This window comes from Urocampus carinirostris, chromosome 1 (genome assembly GCF_059441175.1).
Source record: "Urocampus carinirostris isolate Australia breed hairy pipefish chromosome 1, RoL_Ucar_1.0, whole genome shotgun sequence".
In the NCBI taxonomy this organism is placed as follows: domain Eukaryota; kingdom Metazoa; phylum Chordata; class Actinopteri; order Syngnathiformes; family Syngnathidae; genus Urocampus; species Urocampus carinirostris.
Genome location: NC_142349.1, coordinates 56,731,605 through 56,748,422, shown reverse-complemented (window position 1 = coordinate 56,748,422; position 16,818 = coordinate 56,731,605). Strand labels below are relative to the sequence as shown.

Genomic DNA, 16,818 nt, shown 5'->3' with positions numbered 1-16,818 from the left:
AAGGTTTCTCTTGGAAAGTGTCCTCTTCCGACACAATTGACATCTAAAAAGCCTTTTAGCGGCATTTGAGTGACGCAAAGACGCTCACACCCTCGATGGATGACCTTCACACGACTTGTATTTAGCGGCCAAGGCCTCTCACCCCGCGTCGGCAAAATTCACTTATTCACAGCTTTCAAACGTGAGAATGGCCTGGAACTTTTCTTTTATACAATGTTATACTGTCGCGTTTGACTTGATAGATAATGGCAGATGCGCTTTTAATTACTGTGTTTAGTAGATTATGAGGCAGAGTCAAATCATTTGTTATGGTCTGGCACATTTGTTTACTGGAAAGAAAATTACACTCGCAAGACTCTTCATTATTCGCACCTACGCCATCTAATCAGATCCGATGGATTACAAATGTCGTCTTTGCCAAGAGTTGTGCAGAGTAGAACAGGCAGTAGCGAAGCTGTAATCCAAAGTAATAGTAATAAATGGGTAAAAGAATCGTCTTCCATAATAAAATGTTCCCGTCCTGTTTTCAGATCATTATTATTTTTTTAAATCGTTTGTTTTTCTGTAATTGAGTCAATGTGATGTTGACCTGGGGGGTACCACGTGGACTCTTTTTTCTGATATATATATTATTAAAGCAAATACGGTGCAACACAATGGGAAATATTACCTAATTGGCATGATGTTTAGCTTATTTAAAAATAGTTATCTTCCATTGAATAATTTCTAGCCTAGAAGATTGTCTGACAGTCTTTTCTAATATTGGTAGAAGCCATTTCTTAAAATGGGCAAAAATCTGCTTGATATTTATTAAGATAAATCCATCCATGCAATATCTGCAATATCCTCAGTAGGGTCGCGGGGGTGCTGGAGCCCATCCCAGCCATCTTCGAGCAGCGGGCAGGGCACACAGAGACAACTGACTCGCTCATTCATACTTGAGGACAATGTAGACCGGCTAATAAACCTAACATGCATGTTTTTGGAATGTGGGAGGAAACCGGAGTGCCTGGAGGCATCCCACGCAAGCACGGGGAGAACATGCAAACCCCACACAGGAAAGTTCGATCCCATGACCTCAGAACAGTGCCGCACATGCGCTAACCACTGCCCTGCTGTGCTTACCTATTAAGATATATACTGGACTGTCTCAGAAAATTAGAATATTGTGATAAAGTTCTTTATTTTCTGTAATGCAATTAAAAAAACAAAAATGTCATACATTCTGGATTCATTACACATCAACTGAACTATTTCAAGCCTTTTATTATTTGAATATTGCTGAATTTGGCTTACAGCTTAAGAAAACTCAAAAATCCTATTTCAAAATATTAGAATATCATGAAAAAGTATACAAGTAGGCTATTCAACTAATCACCTGAATCATCTAATTAACTCGAAATACCTTGCGAGGGTTTCCTGAGCCTTAAAAACACTCAGCTTGGTTCAGTAAACTAAATCACAAGTATGGGGAAGACTGCTGATCTGTCTGCTGTCCAGAGGACTATCATTGATACCCTCCATCAGGAGGGTAAGACACAAAAAGAAATTTCTCAAAGAGCAGGCTGTTCACAGAGTGCAGTTTCAAAGCATATCCACAAAAAGTCTGTCGGAAGGGAAAAATGTGGCCGGAAACGCTGTACAACCAAGAGAGATGACCGCAGCCTTAACAAAATTGTGAAGAAGAGCCGCTTCCAGAATTTGGGGGAGCTTCAAAGACAGTGGGCTGAAGCTGGAGTCCAGGAATCAAAAGCCACAGTTCACAGACGTGTCCGGGAAATGGGCTACAATAGCCGTATTCCCATGGACAAGCCACTTCTGAACTCAAGACAACGGAAGAAGCGTCTGACTTGGGCTATGGAGAAGAAGCACTGGACAGTTGCAGAGTGGTCCAAAGTCCTCTTTTCAGACGAAAGCAAGTTTTGCATTTCATTTGGAAGTCAAGGCGCAAGAGTCTGGAGAAAGGCTGGAGAGGAGCAAAATCCAAGTTGCTTGAAATCCAGTGTGAAGTTCCCACAATCAGCAATGGTTTGGGGAGCCATGTCAGCTGCTGGTGTTGGTCCACTGTGTTTCATCAAGTCCAGAGTAAATGCAACTGTGTACCAAGAGATTTTAGAGCACTACATGCTTCCATCTGCTGAAAAGCTCTATGGAGATGAGGATTTCATTTTCCAGCATGATCTGGCACCTGCCCACAGTGCCAAAACCACCAGTAACTGGTGCACTGACCATGGCATCACTGTCCTTGATTGGCCTGCTAATTCCCCTGACCTGAACCCCATTGAGAATTTGTGGGGTATAGTTAAGAAGAAGATGAAAGACACCAGACCTACAAATACAAATGAGCTGAAGGCCGCTATCGAAGCATCCTGGGCATCAATAACACCTCAGCAATGCCACAGGCTGATTGCCTCCATGCCACGCCGGATTGATAAAGTAATCCGTGCAAAAGGATTCCCAACCAAGTACTGAGTGCATCAATGGACATTTTCAAATGTTTGATTTAGTTTTGCAGTTATAAAATTATTTTTTGACTTGGTCTGAGGAAGTATTCTAATATTTTGAGATAGGATTTTTGAGTTTTTTTCAGCTGTAAGCCAAAATCAGCAATATTCAAATAATAAAAGGCTTGAAATAGTTCAGTTGATGTGTAATGAATCCAGAATGTATGACATTTTTGTTTTTTGAATTGCATTACAGAAAATAAAGAACTTTATCACAATATTCTAATTTTCTGAGACAGTCCAGTATACATTGAAGGTCGGACCTTATAAGCCACCTTCAGATGAGACCAACATATTCTAAAGGCTTTCTTATATTACATCTCCAAGGTTTCAAAAGCAGAACCACCCGAAAGGGTGTAGATTTCAAAGAACAGCAACATGATTGGCCGATAGTTACAATTATCTCATCTCATCTCATCAGCCGTACCGCTTATCCTCATTAGGGTCGCGGGGGGGCTGGAGCCCATCCCAGCCATCTCCGGGCACTGGGCAGGGGACACCCTGAACTGGTTGCCAGCCAATCGCAGTTACAATTATGTAATAGTCAAAACAATTGGTTGGTTGGTTGAATCCCTTAACAACTAGTGTCGTAGGTGCACCAATTCCTGTGGTGTGTCTTAGGTAAGTACAGCCTGGTCGCACCAATCCTCCTATAGGCCAACATGTTTCCACCCAGTCTTAAACCAGGGACCTTTCATGTGTCAGGTGAATGTACTAACCACTGCACAACAGAAATCTAGTCAAAACAATTGTGTGCAATAATAGTCAAAATAACAAACTGGCATCCTATGAAATCTTCTTTCCATCTGTCCAATAATAAAAACAGAAATAAGGTATCCGCAATTTTTTTTTATATAAAATCGCACTTTAAAATGCAGCACAAAATGAAGTTCTAGTGAATTTAAAAACAGCTCCTGATTTCTTTTTTAGTATTTTTTGGGGATAGAATTGCATGGCTAATTCTCAGTGTTGGCCTCACACGAGAAAAAAAATCCTTGCAAAGAAACAATGTTTGCTCAAGCGCCGTCTTGTTCATAAATCACTGGAGAAATCCCGAGAACATTTTCCGCAAGCCTCGTCTCTCGGAAACACAGAACGCTTGCACCATCTTTCCTCAAGCTCGCAACGCTCAACAGTACTCACTGCTCATGAGATTAGCGTAAACGCAGACAAAAAAAGAAAATGGAGGAGAAATCCCACAAGCGGGCTGAGGCACCGGCTTCCTCATTAGCGAGGACGAGATGGTAAGCAGATATCGGCGTGTCCTCGTTCTCCGGTTTTGTCCTCTCTTAATTATTGGCCTTTGAAAAATAATCAAGCACACGGGGAGGAGTGACCTCCAAATATTCTGCAAGATTTAGAACGTCTTTGAAGAAAGATATTGAGCTGAAATAACACTTGGGCATGAAAATGATGATATTTGATCCATTTATTTTTTTTAAACGGTATACAATTTTGTTTCACTTTTTTTTTTTAGCTCCAGATATTTTAGTTGTTTTTTTTCCAGGATGTTTGTTTTTAAATACACTTAAACCAAATTGTCAAGATTGACGACTGTTTTGTTCATTTTAAGTTTTTTTGTGTGTTTTTTCTTAAAACAAGAAAAACTGCTAGATTAAACATTGCTCATATATACATTTCAAATTCTGAAATCATGAAGTATTTGTGTATTTTTGTTCTAAAATTTATATACATTAAAATTAGTGAACGCCATTCATTTTTTTAGACTAGAAATTATACACACATCTCTATTTGTTTAATTTTTGTGTGACAAAATGTGTATGTATGTTTATTCTTCAGAACTTTATATATGGATTTATTTGTGTATATTTGTGCTTTTAATTGTAAATACATTGCTGAACTCCATGTGTTCGGAATGAAGCACAGAGTATTTACATACTTTACATTTATTTACATTTACTTTACATTTTACATTTCAAGTATATTGCGTTTTTTGCGTAACAAATTATATATAAACATTTAGATTCCTGAACACTACCAATTATTTTACCGTATTTATATAATTTGTATTTCCTGTGCGTTACGATGATCTATGTATACATTACTTAACTCGTTTTTGTGCTCTAAATAATATGTGTACATACAGTTAATATCACGTTCTGAACTTTAAAATACAAGTGTAGGTGGGGAATTTGGGAGTACAAGGATTACAGGACATACTACATTGCAGTTTTTTTTGGAATAGTATTAAAAATGTATATTTAAACCATTAAACCACCCTGGAGGAAGCAGCCCAGAAAGATATCTCAGTCCTAACTACTATTTATGGAATTAGTGACAAATGTTCAAGAGATAAAATAATAGGCAGGTCTAGGAAGGAAGCCAAATGAAATCTACTTCCATATAAGATATTGATTTCATGCAACTTACAGAAAGGGCTTTGCTAATAGTTTGCAACCACACTTCACAAAGAATTACAAACTAAATTTGATATCGGTTAAAAAAATGCTGTCTTGGACGACAAATCATGGTCGTCCGATCAATTTGTTTTCACCGCCGTTTTCTAGCAGGCATGTCTCCGACGGCCGATCCCTGGAGGTTAGCTTGTGCGCATCGAATAGCGTCAACAAATGCGTCTTTGGGGATTCGTTTTTGAGCTAGCGTAGCGCTAATGTTGGTATCCCCGAGAAACCGATGGTGCAGATAGCCACTCGGACCTTATAAGCCACCTGCTGCGATAACGTCTGAGCGGCGTATGAGGAAGTTAACTGATAGCATCTGTGGCTAATCTCTCCGCGGAGGAATGCGGTGAAGATGCCGGGACACAACTGGAACATAAAAAAATGACAGGATTTAGAATTGGAACAAATGGCTGAAGGGCACCAGAGATGGGGACATTTTCACAATTGTACGGTTAGAAATCTTCCTTTCTTTCTTTATTTTAAATTCTTTTTTTCTCATGTACCCGTTCGCTTTAGATGAGTTTATTCTGCTTGTTTCTGTTTTTAATATTGGAATCTGCAAAGATGTATCTCTCTATTTTAGTATGTTTCTTATTTCTTTCTTTCAACTTCTGTTTCTTTTAATTCCATTTGCTTTTCTTTCTCTCACTTTCTCTTTCGCTTTAGATATGTTTATTCTGCTGGTTTCTGTTTTTAATAATGGAATCTGCAAAGATTACATCGCATGCCCGGGTTTTTTATTAGCGTGTGATTCCTCACAGCTGTTTGTTGTCACTATGCACTGTTTACATCATTGTCACTAACGGCAAATAATGTTCTTGTACTAGATTTAATGCAAAGAAAGGGCTCCAGGCAGGTTGGACAGGTTGGATTTTCTTATCCAAGGTCTGGTCCATCTCTCTCGCTCTCCTGTTCTCCTTGCAAGTGCAAAAGACATTGATGTATTTTCTTATTGTTTTTAGTGTCTGTTAAACTATAAAACTGAAGTTTTATTTTCATCACTCAATCTTTATCGGACTTTTCCTCTATTCCTTTCTTTTTTTTTTCCTTTCTCCATTTTGCATTTTTATTTTCTAAATAGATGACTGTAAATTAGACCCCACTAGTTTTCTGCATAGGAAAAAAAACACCAAACAAGACAAGGATGGTACGTTTCAACATGCCTGAAGCTCAACGTAGCAGCAACACATAAATGGAAAAATATTACAAATATTATTAATACAACATCAAGATCATTCAGAGAGCATTTGCAGCTTTTCAATGTCAATGGGACGTTTCTGTTTATATATGAAAATTATTTTATTCAATGTAAATATTTGCAATCGGCTTCACCTTTTTGAATGGTGCAACTGGTTCTGCTGTGTTGACAGTCGTAAAATGTAATGTGAGCGTTTATTTTAATAAAGACAAGTAATTTCACATAAGGGGCAGCACGGCGACGCAGTGGTTAGCGCATGTGTGGCACAGTTCATGTCATGGGAACCTCCTGCGTGGAGTTTGTATGTTCTCCCCGTGTTTGCGTGGGTTTCCTCCGGGCACTCCGGATTCCTCCCACATTCCAAAAACATGCATTTCAGGTGAATTGGCTGGTCCAAATTGTCCCTAGGTGTGAATGAGCGAGTAAGTTGTCTGTCCCCGTGTGCCCTGCGATTGGCTGGAAAGCAGTTCAGGGTGTCCCCTGCCCGGAGATGGCTGGGAAGGGCTCCAGCCCCCCCGCGACCCTAATGAGGATAAGCGGTACAGCTGATGAGATGAGATGAATTTCACATAGACATGGTTTCCCCCCTTTTTCTTTAAGAAAATTCCATCCACATATTTTTAACAACTTTTAGAGTCACAAAAATAATCAGCATTGGATCTTTATAGAAAGATCAGTATCATATCCAATAAAAGTGGTTTAACTCCTGCTAAACGTTAAAGAGGCAGTGTGTAGTATTAGACCACTGTATGTCGCTTTATTGTGATGAGCACCGAAAACAAGTGCTAAAAACACAAGAAAAAATACAAACACCAAAGACTTCAGTTGTTCAAACAGCAGCAATTTTATTTGAATTTGTTTTGCCCAGGCTTTCACAAGGTTTTTGCTTTCTATAGGTACCCATAGCAGAAAAATGGCTGAAAATTATGTCATCTCCGTCTAAGTTAACCATTGTTCTAATGATAAAAACATGTTAATAAAGTTAAAAAAAAACACCGTATCAATAATACCATAAAATTCGGACTATAAGAGGCGCACCTGATTATAAACTGCACACAGTACCGTTTAAAAGGAAAAAAGAAGGTTTGTACATAACCAAGCCGCACCCGACTATAAGCCGCAAATCCCCCCATTGAAACATGAGATATTTACAAAGAAACATGGTACAAAGATAGTTTCAATAATATACGGTACCTCAATCCCTTAACATTCCGACAGCCCGCCGGTGGGCTGACGGACTTTTAATAGAAAAATACAAAAATGCATGTCTGTAGGATGTCACCAGTCACTGAAATACGTCATGCAGCATATCATTGAAAGGCTTATACTGATGGGATTCTCATCAAACAAACATCACTTTTTTTTGGAAACAAGATACCCCAAAACTATAAAATTGAGGTAACTCACTATTAGGTCCCCTGGCCGTCTTCAACCTCTCTGAATGTCTGAGAAAATGGCTTTGTTACATCAAGGACAATCCATAGAATCCAACCATATGAAATATTAACTAAAAAAAAAAACAATAACAATAATAACGACAGATAAATAGGAATCGCCTTTGACATTGCTACTTTGTTGGACATTGCTTCTTATAAGCCATAATATTTTCGTTCACAAATAAACAAAATTGTTAAATTATTACCAATATGGTAGTTAGCCCTCCCCTTTCGACTGACACCTTTTCCATGATGAGGGTCTCTTCCTGCTAGTTTTAATCATCCACAAAGCGTAAAGTCACATTAAACTTGCGACTAGTCCACTGTCTCACTCTTACCTTTACTGCTCAGGCGCCCCTGGCGGCCGTTGGAAAAAAAATGCATAAATCAGCTGCACCTTGCGTAAGACACAGGATTGAAAGCTTGGGAAAAATGTCGCAGTTCATAATCCAAATTTGCAGTAATAACATAAGTTGCTATTTTAGAAATACACTTGTAGCCCTTTGCACTAGTCAGTAACAAAAAGTAGCTCTCAGGTTCAAAGAGGTTGGGGACACTTGATGCTTATACTTCCGTGTTCCCTGCTGACCCTTAAAAATATACAAAGTAGCAAAAGTATAAAAAATAAAAAAATAAAACTGTACATGCCTACGCCTCCAACTAGTATCCACCATCTGGCCTTTGCAGGACTCGGATGTCTCTAGGGTAAAGTGAGCTGTGAGCTGCGAGGGGCCCCTGTGTGCGTGCATTTGCTGCAGTGTTTTTAAGTCATTGGAAATGCAGAAGGACGAGTGAAAAGTGGCGCTCTCCCTTTCTCATATATATATATATATATATATATATATATATATTAGTATTATAGTATATTATTATATTAGATATATTAGTATATACACAGTAATGTTCAAAATAGCAGTGCAATGTGACTAATCAGAAATTTTCCGGAATTACAAATATAACAAAATAACTATTTTGCAGTTGAATAAATGAAATTAAAGGGCTACTCCTTTCACTGTAAGAAAACAATTTAGAGAGGCTGGCTAGTTACATGCTAGCGTCGGATAACTGAGACTTCTGCAAGGTCTTGGCGATTATAAATTACAAGAGTCACAAATGTAGCGGTTTTCACGAGTGGTCTCCCATTTCATGGATAATGAATATGGCGTTGGTGACTAGCTGCGTTTGGCAGTGGTGGCTTGAAAGTTGTTAACCTAGCTGTTAGCTTTCCATCCCGATGCCCACTCAGTCAATTCCCGGACGCGACCAAAATCCAGGCAGACCACACTGGTGATCAGAGGCGTGTTCAGGAGAGTGAGTGATTGCTATCGCGAGCTATCGCTAGCTTCTGAACGGCCAGTGATTATTGAGCGCTCGCGTGCCCGAGTAATCACGGGAGAAAGACCGCTTACTTTGATTTCCAACATGGCGTCGACAGTGCAGAAGATGGAGGATCTCACCCTGACGAGTGCTGTTGGCGATGTAATATATCGTCTTACATTGCCTGGTAATGTTTGTGAACAATGCAAGACAGGTATGACCCTTCCACTGCGTTTAGGATAACCTTAACTGTGTCAATATGCGAACTGTCGCTCATATCAGCCAACTCGCTCAAAGCAAGCTGTAGAACGAAATCCATTGTACTGTCGTCGGCCATTTTGGATCAGTAAGGCAATCACAGTGAGCGATTACAAAACGTTCAGCAGTGCACGGCAAGCGATTATCAAGAGACTACATGTCTGATCACTCTCCTGAACACGCCTCAGCTTTCTTTGCACTATTCTGACTTTCCTTAGTGTCCAATTTAATTTATTGTATTTTCAATGTAACGAGCCACTAATGCTACAAGCTGAGGCGTTTGTTTTGCTGGCTAGTTGTGTGCCGCATGCTTGACAGAGCTGCTTCAGCAGCCTATTTAAGTCGTGCACACACGTCTTGCAAACTCCGCCTCTCGCCTTTCTTGGTTAGTTCCATTAAAACCCGCTTCTGGTTGGCCGTCGCTGTTAAACCACAAAATGTGACAATTGTAAGCCAAACACTCCATCACTCAAATAGGAAACTGGAACTATGAATCCTTGAAAAGAAAAATGTAGTGTTTTGCAGTTACACTTTTGCACTACCTCACATCGCGATATCAAATCGATTTCACATAATCGTGCAGTCCTATTTTTACAGTAGATAACCTAATCCATCTAAAGTCAATTTGTATTAATAATCCAGATAATTGAAAACCCCAAACCAGATTTCTGAAACAAAAAACACAAAAAAATATGACTCCTATTTTTTAGAAGGTATCCCAAGCTACTGGTTGTAGAATGTCACCAACTTTCTGCGATCTTTGCAATTATGCAATTGTGAGACGACCGCCCCTCCAACTTCGCTTTTCCAACTTTGCACCCTCCCCCAAACTCTCCAGGCTGTTAAAGGAGCAGGTTTATTTAAGCCTAATAGGTTTAGGGGCAAACAGAAACAAGCAATGGAGAGTAACGAGCATGTCTGGCAGGTAACTGAGCAGAAAAAAGTTTTGCAGGTGATGGAAAAAAGAAATATGTGGGAGGTCTACCAAGAAGTTGGGCAAATACAGTGTTTGACAACTAAAATCAGTTTATATTTTATTGTCTATTTGATTGTTGCAATGTTTTTGAAATTGATTTTTAAAAATGACATTTGGTAGTCTGTGAACCTTATTGGCTTAAAATCTAAAATTAGCTCATTACGTTATTTCTTCAAAAATATCTACCATCATCTCAAATCATTAAAAAAAAAAAAAAACATTGTAAACAAAAGGTAAAAAATATATGGGCATTGAATACGTACCCAAAATAATAAATATGTAAGAGTAACAGGAAGAGAAAAAAGGAGAGGTAAAGCAAAAAAAGAGAGACTGAGAGATGCAATAGAGGAAAACAAATGAAAGACAAGGACGCAAGAGAGATAGAAAGCAAGAAGGGAATATATGAAATAAAAGGGGGGGAAATGACAGATGGACAGACACAGACAGACAGACAGACAAAAAAAACAAGGAGGAAATGAGAATGAAATAAATTAAATGAGACATACAGAAGAAGAAAGACTGAATTAATTAAAAAGAAAAAGAAAGAGAAAATGGATGAAAGAGGATAAATGAAGGTGAGAAAGAGCATGAATAAAAGAAAATGAATTTAAGAGAGAGAAAAATAATGAGAGAAAATGAAAGAGATGGTAAGAAAGATAAAGACGGACAAAGAAAAAGAGATTAAATGAGAGCCTGGAAAGATATATTAAATGAGAGTACAGGAAATGAAGAGAGACAGAAAAAAACAGGGAGAGTGAAGAGAGAACGAAAGAGAGACGCAATAAGGAGAGTGAAAGAGAAAAATAATGCAAGAGAATGAAAGAGAGGAAAAAGACAGAGAAAGAAAGAAAAAGACAGATAAAATGAGAGGACGAGAAAGAAAGAGACAGAGAACAGGAGAAAGAGGGAATAAGAAATCTTGTGATTTTGCAACATTCAATTTCCTTTTCAATGTTTTTATTGATTTATTTACTACTGAGACGTGAAAATCAAAGACTTGATAGCAGCCTTGCATTGGCATTTGAAAGGTGAACTGCTCAGGATTTGACTTTTCAACGCTTCACCCAATCAAAAGATGAAAAGAGCAACAGATTTGAGTAGAGATCAAATCCGAACCCGAGCTGGTTTCAATTAGTGACCCACACAAGGGCTTTCATCCTTGTTACCGGGGTAACCCTTGGTACCCCACCCCTTTTGTCTCCCAACAACGGCTAAACCAGTCCTCGCAGCATTCACTCATCTGAACGCAAATCTTCTTTTCACCCGGAACGGAAGAGCAAGTGCACGATAAAATGAGCCGAGATGTCGGACCGAGGCGAATTGGCCCCGAGGGTCCCGGGGCGGAAATGAAAAACAGTCGACACAGGAACGAGAGAAAGAAATAAAACAGCCTGATGGGGATTCAAAGATGGAATGATTGTTATGACAGAAAAGAGTTAAGAAACATAAAGCCCGTGGGCTTTTCACAGCATTTGAATGCATTGGAAATGATCTAACATGACTGTTATTTTTTTTAGTGATGATGTTTCTTTCCGTAAAAGTGCCATCTTTGGTTTGGCTGAGAGAAAAATAATGAACAGAAAAGGGTTTTTCGCAAGAAAAAAGGTTTTCATGTCACGTCTGAGGGAAAAGCAAGCCATGCAAAGCTGGCTTGCAGTCAGGGGCAAGAATGAATGAAGTTTAGAAAAAATGAGATGGAGAGCAAGAATAAAAAATAGTTGAGGAAAAAAATAAAAGAACATGGGAAAAACAAAGAACGAAAGAACAAATGAATAAAATAGTGTAAGAACAAATTAACAAAAGAAAGATCATAAAAAAGAAACAAAAATTCAAGAAAGTACAGCGCTAGCGTTTTAAAAAATGTGCTTGTTCTCAATGTCTTAGCACAGAATGTCATCTTTTTTGTGTTTTTGATAAGTTGTTTTTCGGTCTGTTTCATCAACATAAAGAAAAATATGCATTTAGGGTAAACCCCCGGGATACAGCGTCCCCACCTTATGACATTTTCATCTTACTATGTTTTTTTCGGCCCCTCTTTAAGGTATTTTCCCCACTGTATGGAATCAACAATATTTTTTTTTACATTCCCAAAAATGTACAAACTTCAAACTCTATGCGTGTATAGAGTTACGTCTCTAAGATGCCTTTTTGCTATTGGTCGACATAATATATTATGCTGGTTTGCGTCACAGCATCATGGAGATACTGATGTGCTACTGGTTGAATTACCTCCCTCAATGCCGTTCTGATTATTCAGTTTCGAATCGTATGTGCTGAAAACTCTGCGAATTGGTGCGATACATCCATCCATCCATCCATCCATTATCTGCACCTCTTATCCTCAGTAGGGTCGCGGGGGTGCTGGATCCCATCCCAGCTAACTTCGGGCAGTGGGCAGGGGAAACCCTGAACTGGTCGCCAGCCATTCGCAGGGCACAAGGAGACAGACAACTCACTCGCTCATTCACATCTAGGGACAATTTGGACTGGCCAATTAACCTGACATGGATGTTTTTTGAATATGGAAGGAAACCGGAGTGCCCGGAGGAAACCCACGCAAGCACATGGGGGGAATATGCAAACTCCACACAGGAGGTTCGATCTCATAACCTCAGAACTGTGCCGCTCACGTCCTAACCACTGTTCCGTCGTGCTGCCCATAGTGCGATACGATAATGCATTTTTTGTACTGCATTTATTTGCTTTGGGCTCCAAGACTTGCAGTGATGCAAAACATAATAACCATGGAAACAAAACTTATCAACGGGAGGGACAAAATTGTACAGCTGATTTGAAAAGGCAGAATTTCCGTAGCAATGTACCCTGGAATACAATATTTTAGTGTGTGCCATTTTACGCAGTCTTGTTTGTATGTCGTGACTCGTGTCTAAACTCCATGTATATGCAAATGAATAGCTGCAACCCCTGGATTGTTTGACATTTTTCCTTGGCTGACTAGCGCAGCAAACTGTACCAGGTTACAGGACTCCAAATGCTGCTTGGGAGGAGTTGTTAACTCTGCACGCATGATCATCAAAACCCCCTCTCGCCATCACATCACCTCTGTCCTTCAGTAACTCCACTGGCTCCCAATCTATCATCGAATCAATTACAAAATCAGGCTCTACACCTACATGGCCAATCATAACCTTGCGACTCCTAACCTCTCCGACCTCATTCACACTGCCACGCCATCCCGCACCTTCAGATAATCATCCTCCCTCCATCTAACAATAACCCCTGCCCGCTTCAGTTCCATGGGGAGCAGAGCTTTCAGCCGTTCCGCCCCCAGCTATGGAACTCATTGCCGCCTGACCTCAGAAGTTCTGCGACCATGTCCACATTCAAATCCGGACTCAAAAATCACCTCTTCAGACTTGCCTATTCTTGAGCTTCTACCTCACATACTGCCCCTTTAACTCTAATGTGTTCTTATTGCTATTTATTACTTGCTTGTTTTACTCTTCCTTTATTGTTGTGTCCTACTTATATGTACAGTGACCTTGGGTGTCCCGAAAGGCACTTCGAAATACAATGTATTATTATTATTAATATTATTATTACTGTGTTAGTTCCTTTCACTTGCACCTTCTTGAAACAAAAATTTCAGACTACTTCTTCTGTATTGTGGGGCTTACGGCTGTCCCTCAATATGAACCCAAATTGTGTCTGAAATACTAAATTGGTGTGTGGTTTTGAAACTAAAAGTTACACCGCCATGATGACCACATAACAGAGTGCCCATGTTGTCTGCTTCCACGTGTGCGTAGCTATGCGTTGACGTCATTTCAGTCAAGGGTGTTCACAAAGGGGATGGGAAGAAAAAAGTATGGTAATATGAAAAATATTTGCAATTAGAACAATGTATCATATTTGTATAGCTCCTTCATCTTGCATCAAATATAGTCCAAATTTAGTATAATGATTAATGAATGAAGCCCCCAAAAAGTCGTGATATCTAGGTCTTGACAAAGATGTGTATCCAATTAACGTTTGTGATGTAATCATAGAGACTTTTTTAAAGAAAAAAATAGTCCAAAAATTGCCCTCTAAAGGCATGGTCACACAGCCTTTCACAGGCGTATCGCAGCTGAATCACGGCCATAAGTTTCTGCCCGTAAGGCAGAAGCTCCACCCGCGATTACCCGCTAAAATTTCGCGTCCTACCCGCATGTAACCACGCCCTGGCCGCGGCCGTAGCACGTCGTTCCGCGTCTGTACCGCGTCATATCCGCGTGTGTACCACGTGTGCCGCCCGCGGTTACCCGTGGTCTAAAGTTTTGAGCAGCGCAAAACTTTTTCGCGCGGCCAACCACGTGTTAATTTCTTGCCGCGTGTAAAGCACGGCTGTATCCCGTCTGTATCGCGATCTCAAAGCGTCGAACAGCGTCTGCTTCACTGGCAGAAATTTCTGGCCGTGATTCAGCCTCGATACGCCTGTGAAAGGCTGTGTGACCATGCCTTAAAATTGGGTTGTGTATGTCCAACATGGCCCAAAGAGTCCAAATCTAGTCTAAAGAGGTCTGAAATAAACCCCAAAAATTGTTTTGATTTCTCAAAAAATGAGTTTTGTTACAACCAAACAAAGACATGTATAGGGTATGGTCCAAAAATAAATGCTTAAAACTAGGTTGTGTACCGTCCAACATGGACAAAATCTAGTCTATTTTCAATGTTTTGGAAGATGAGTTTCTTTAACCAACTACAGATGCTGCCCTAACTACGAACGATCGGTTATTTATGATCATTCGCAAGTTTAATTTGTTCGTAAGTTGCCTCAGTGCTAAATTATGTATGTTTAAAGTTTATATTATATTATTATATTATAAACCGGAGCCCTATCCCCTAGGGGGGTGGCTAGAGTCTTTTCTGAGTCTTTCTAGGAGATTGATACAGAGGAGGGGATTCAACCCAACTGAAGTGTTAGGAGTCATTAGGTGACCAAACCCCCCCCAATTTCAACCCCTAATACCAAGCAATGTTGTGAGTCTTAGGTACAACCTGGCCGAGGCTTGAACAAGCAACCTCCCACTCTCGAGGCGGGCGCCCCAAAAAAGTGTTCCGACCATTTTCTCAACCGCATCAAGCTTTCTTAATCCACTTTCGTTTGAAAAGAAACGGCTCGCCTCTTCTTTACACTTCACACCAACCATATTGAATGGATGCACGAGATATTAATCAATAAAAATGTCAAAGTTGTGAGCGCGCTGGAGATTCAGTACACGCAGCACTGTATGTGTACTTATGAACTATAAAGAGGAAGCAGTTTTTTTTAACTTCCGGGTGGATGCTGGGTGACCTCTCACAGCGCCACCACACGCCGGTAGCGGCGGAAAGAAGTACTACAGTAATGTCCTCTACTCGGAAAAGGCACACAATAAAAAATCTTACTTACAGCAATGTCCAGATATTTTTCGACATCACGGAGAAAAAGGTTCATATCTACCGTTTTACGTAAGTCGAATGGTCGTAAGTAGGGGAGCGTCGTATATACATTTTAGGATGGAACCTTAAAGTCGTTTCACTTAGTCCAAAAATATTGATGTGAAATTGTGGTATGTACAGCTCATCCAACAAGATCGAATCAAGTCCAAATCTAGTCTAATGACGTCTGAATTAAGGCCTCCCAACACATGTTTTAAAAGAGACATTTCTTTGACCAAACAAAGACGTCCTGGAGATGGAATTTTAGAGTATGTTTTACATGTTTTCAACCAGATTTTGCTCAATGTGTGTGCTCTTCAACTTAGAAATAGTTAACGTAGGGAAAATAGGGAAAGGTTAACTTATAAGCGTATGCTTCACACATTGTCTGCATTGATTTCAGTCAATTAAAACAGAGGAGGAAAAAGGAGTGTGAGTGCACAAAAAAAGACACATTAAAATGAGCCATTACAAATATTCTTACAAAGTTGTTCACGTTCGTGACACCCCAACATCACGTTGTTAAGTGCACACAGAAATTCCCAAAAGTCTTCCCACACGCACCTCACATTTTCTCATTATTTATTATAATGTATTCATTACTATATATTTTTCTTACCTTCCATTGCCAAACAAGTGACGATGAGGGCGCCCAAAAAGGCAAACAAATCCACTCTCATGGCAAAAATTGGGGCGACTCTCCTCAGCTCCATCCGCCCGAATTCGCCCACACGCCCGTCGGGTGTTCGCCTGAAGGGGTCCTTCGATTATCGGGTACTCCAGTGGGAAGCCACGGTGTCAAAAGTCACATTTCAAGGCGTAGTAAAACAAATAAGAAGCGTTGTCAAGAGTCACATTTCAAGGAGTTGTAAAAGAAAAAAAAGAAGCGTGTTCGCGTGGAAGCTTTTCCACTCGTGAGGGGTAAAGTGGGAAGAAGAGACACGCCGGTAGGAAAGAGGAGTGTCCACAAGGAAGTCAGCGTTTGCGTTAGAACCAATCAGCGGCGGGGATAAGGGGAGTCACCGCCCTTAGCAGGAAGTTTGTCTCCGCCTACTAACGGGCTGTCAAAACACTGAAGTTCCTCCACCGGTTCCGAGCCTTCTCCGTTGAACTGAAGGGGAGTAGCACCCCCTAGTCGATGTTTTATTTTTGGTGTTGCTGCGAGCAAAAGTTAAATTTGCATTGTTTATATAGGCTCATTTGAACACGTTTAACCAAGATTTAAAATAAAAATGTGGCATTGAAACCCAAATTAAGGGAATAAATACTGAGCTCTGATTGG

The 16,818-nt window shown here is 40.0% G+C and overlaps 1 protein-coding gene across 2 annotated transcripts in view; it reads right to left on the bottom strand.

The window, feature by feature from the left end:
• Positions 1-16,464, bottom strand: part of LOC148376338 (ephrin type-B receptor 1-B) — a 247,142-nt gene extending 230,678 nt beyond the window's left edge. For both annotated transcript variants that reach the window (XM_088346429.1, XM_088346436.1), the window contains exon 1: positions 16,156-16,464. In XM_088346429.1, coding sequence (XP_088202555.1) covers positions 16,156-16,249 — 94 coding nt within the window. In that variant the 5' untranslated portion in view covers positions 16,250-16,464. The remainder of the gene's footprint in view (positions 1-16,155) is intronic.
• Between the last annotated feature and the right edge of the window lie 354 nt (positions 16,465-16,818).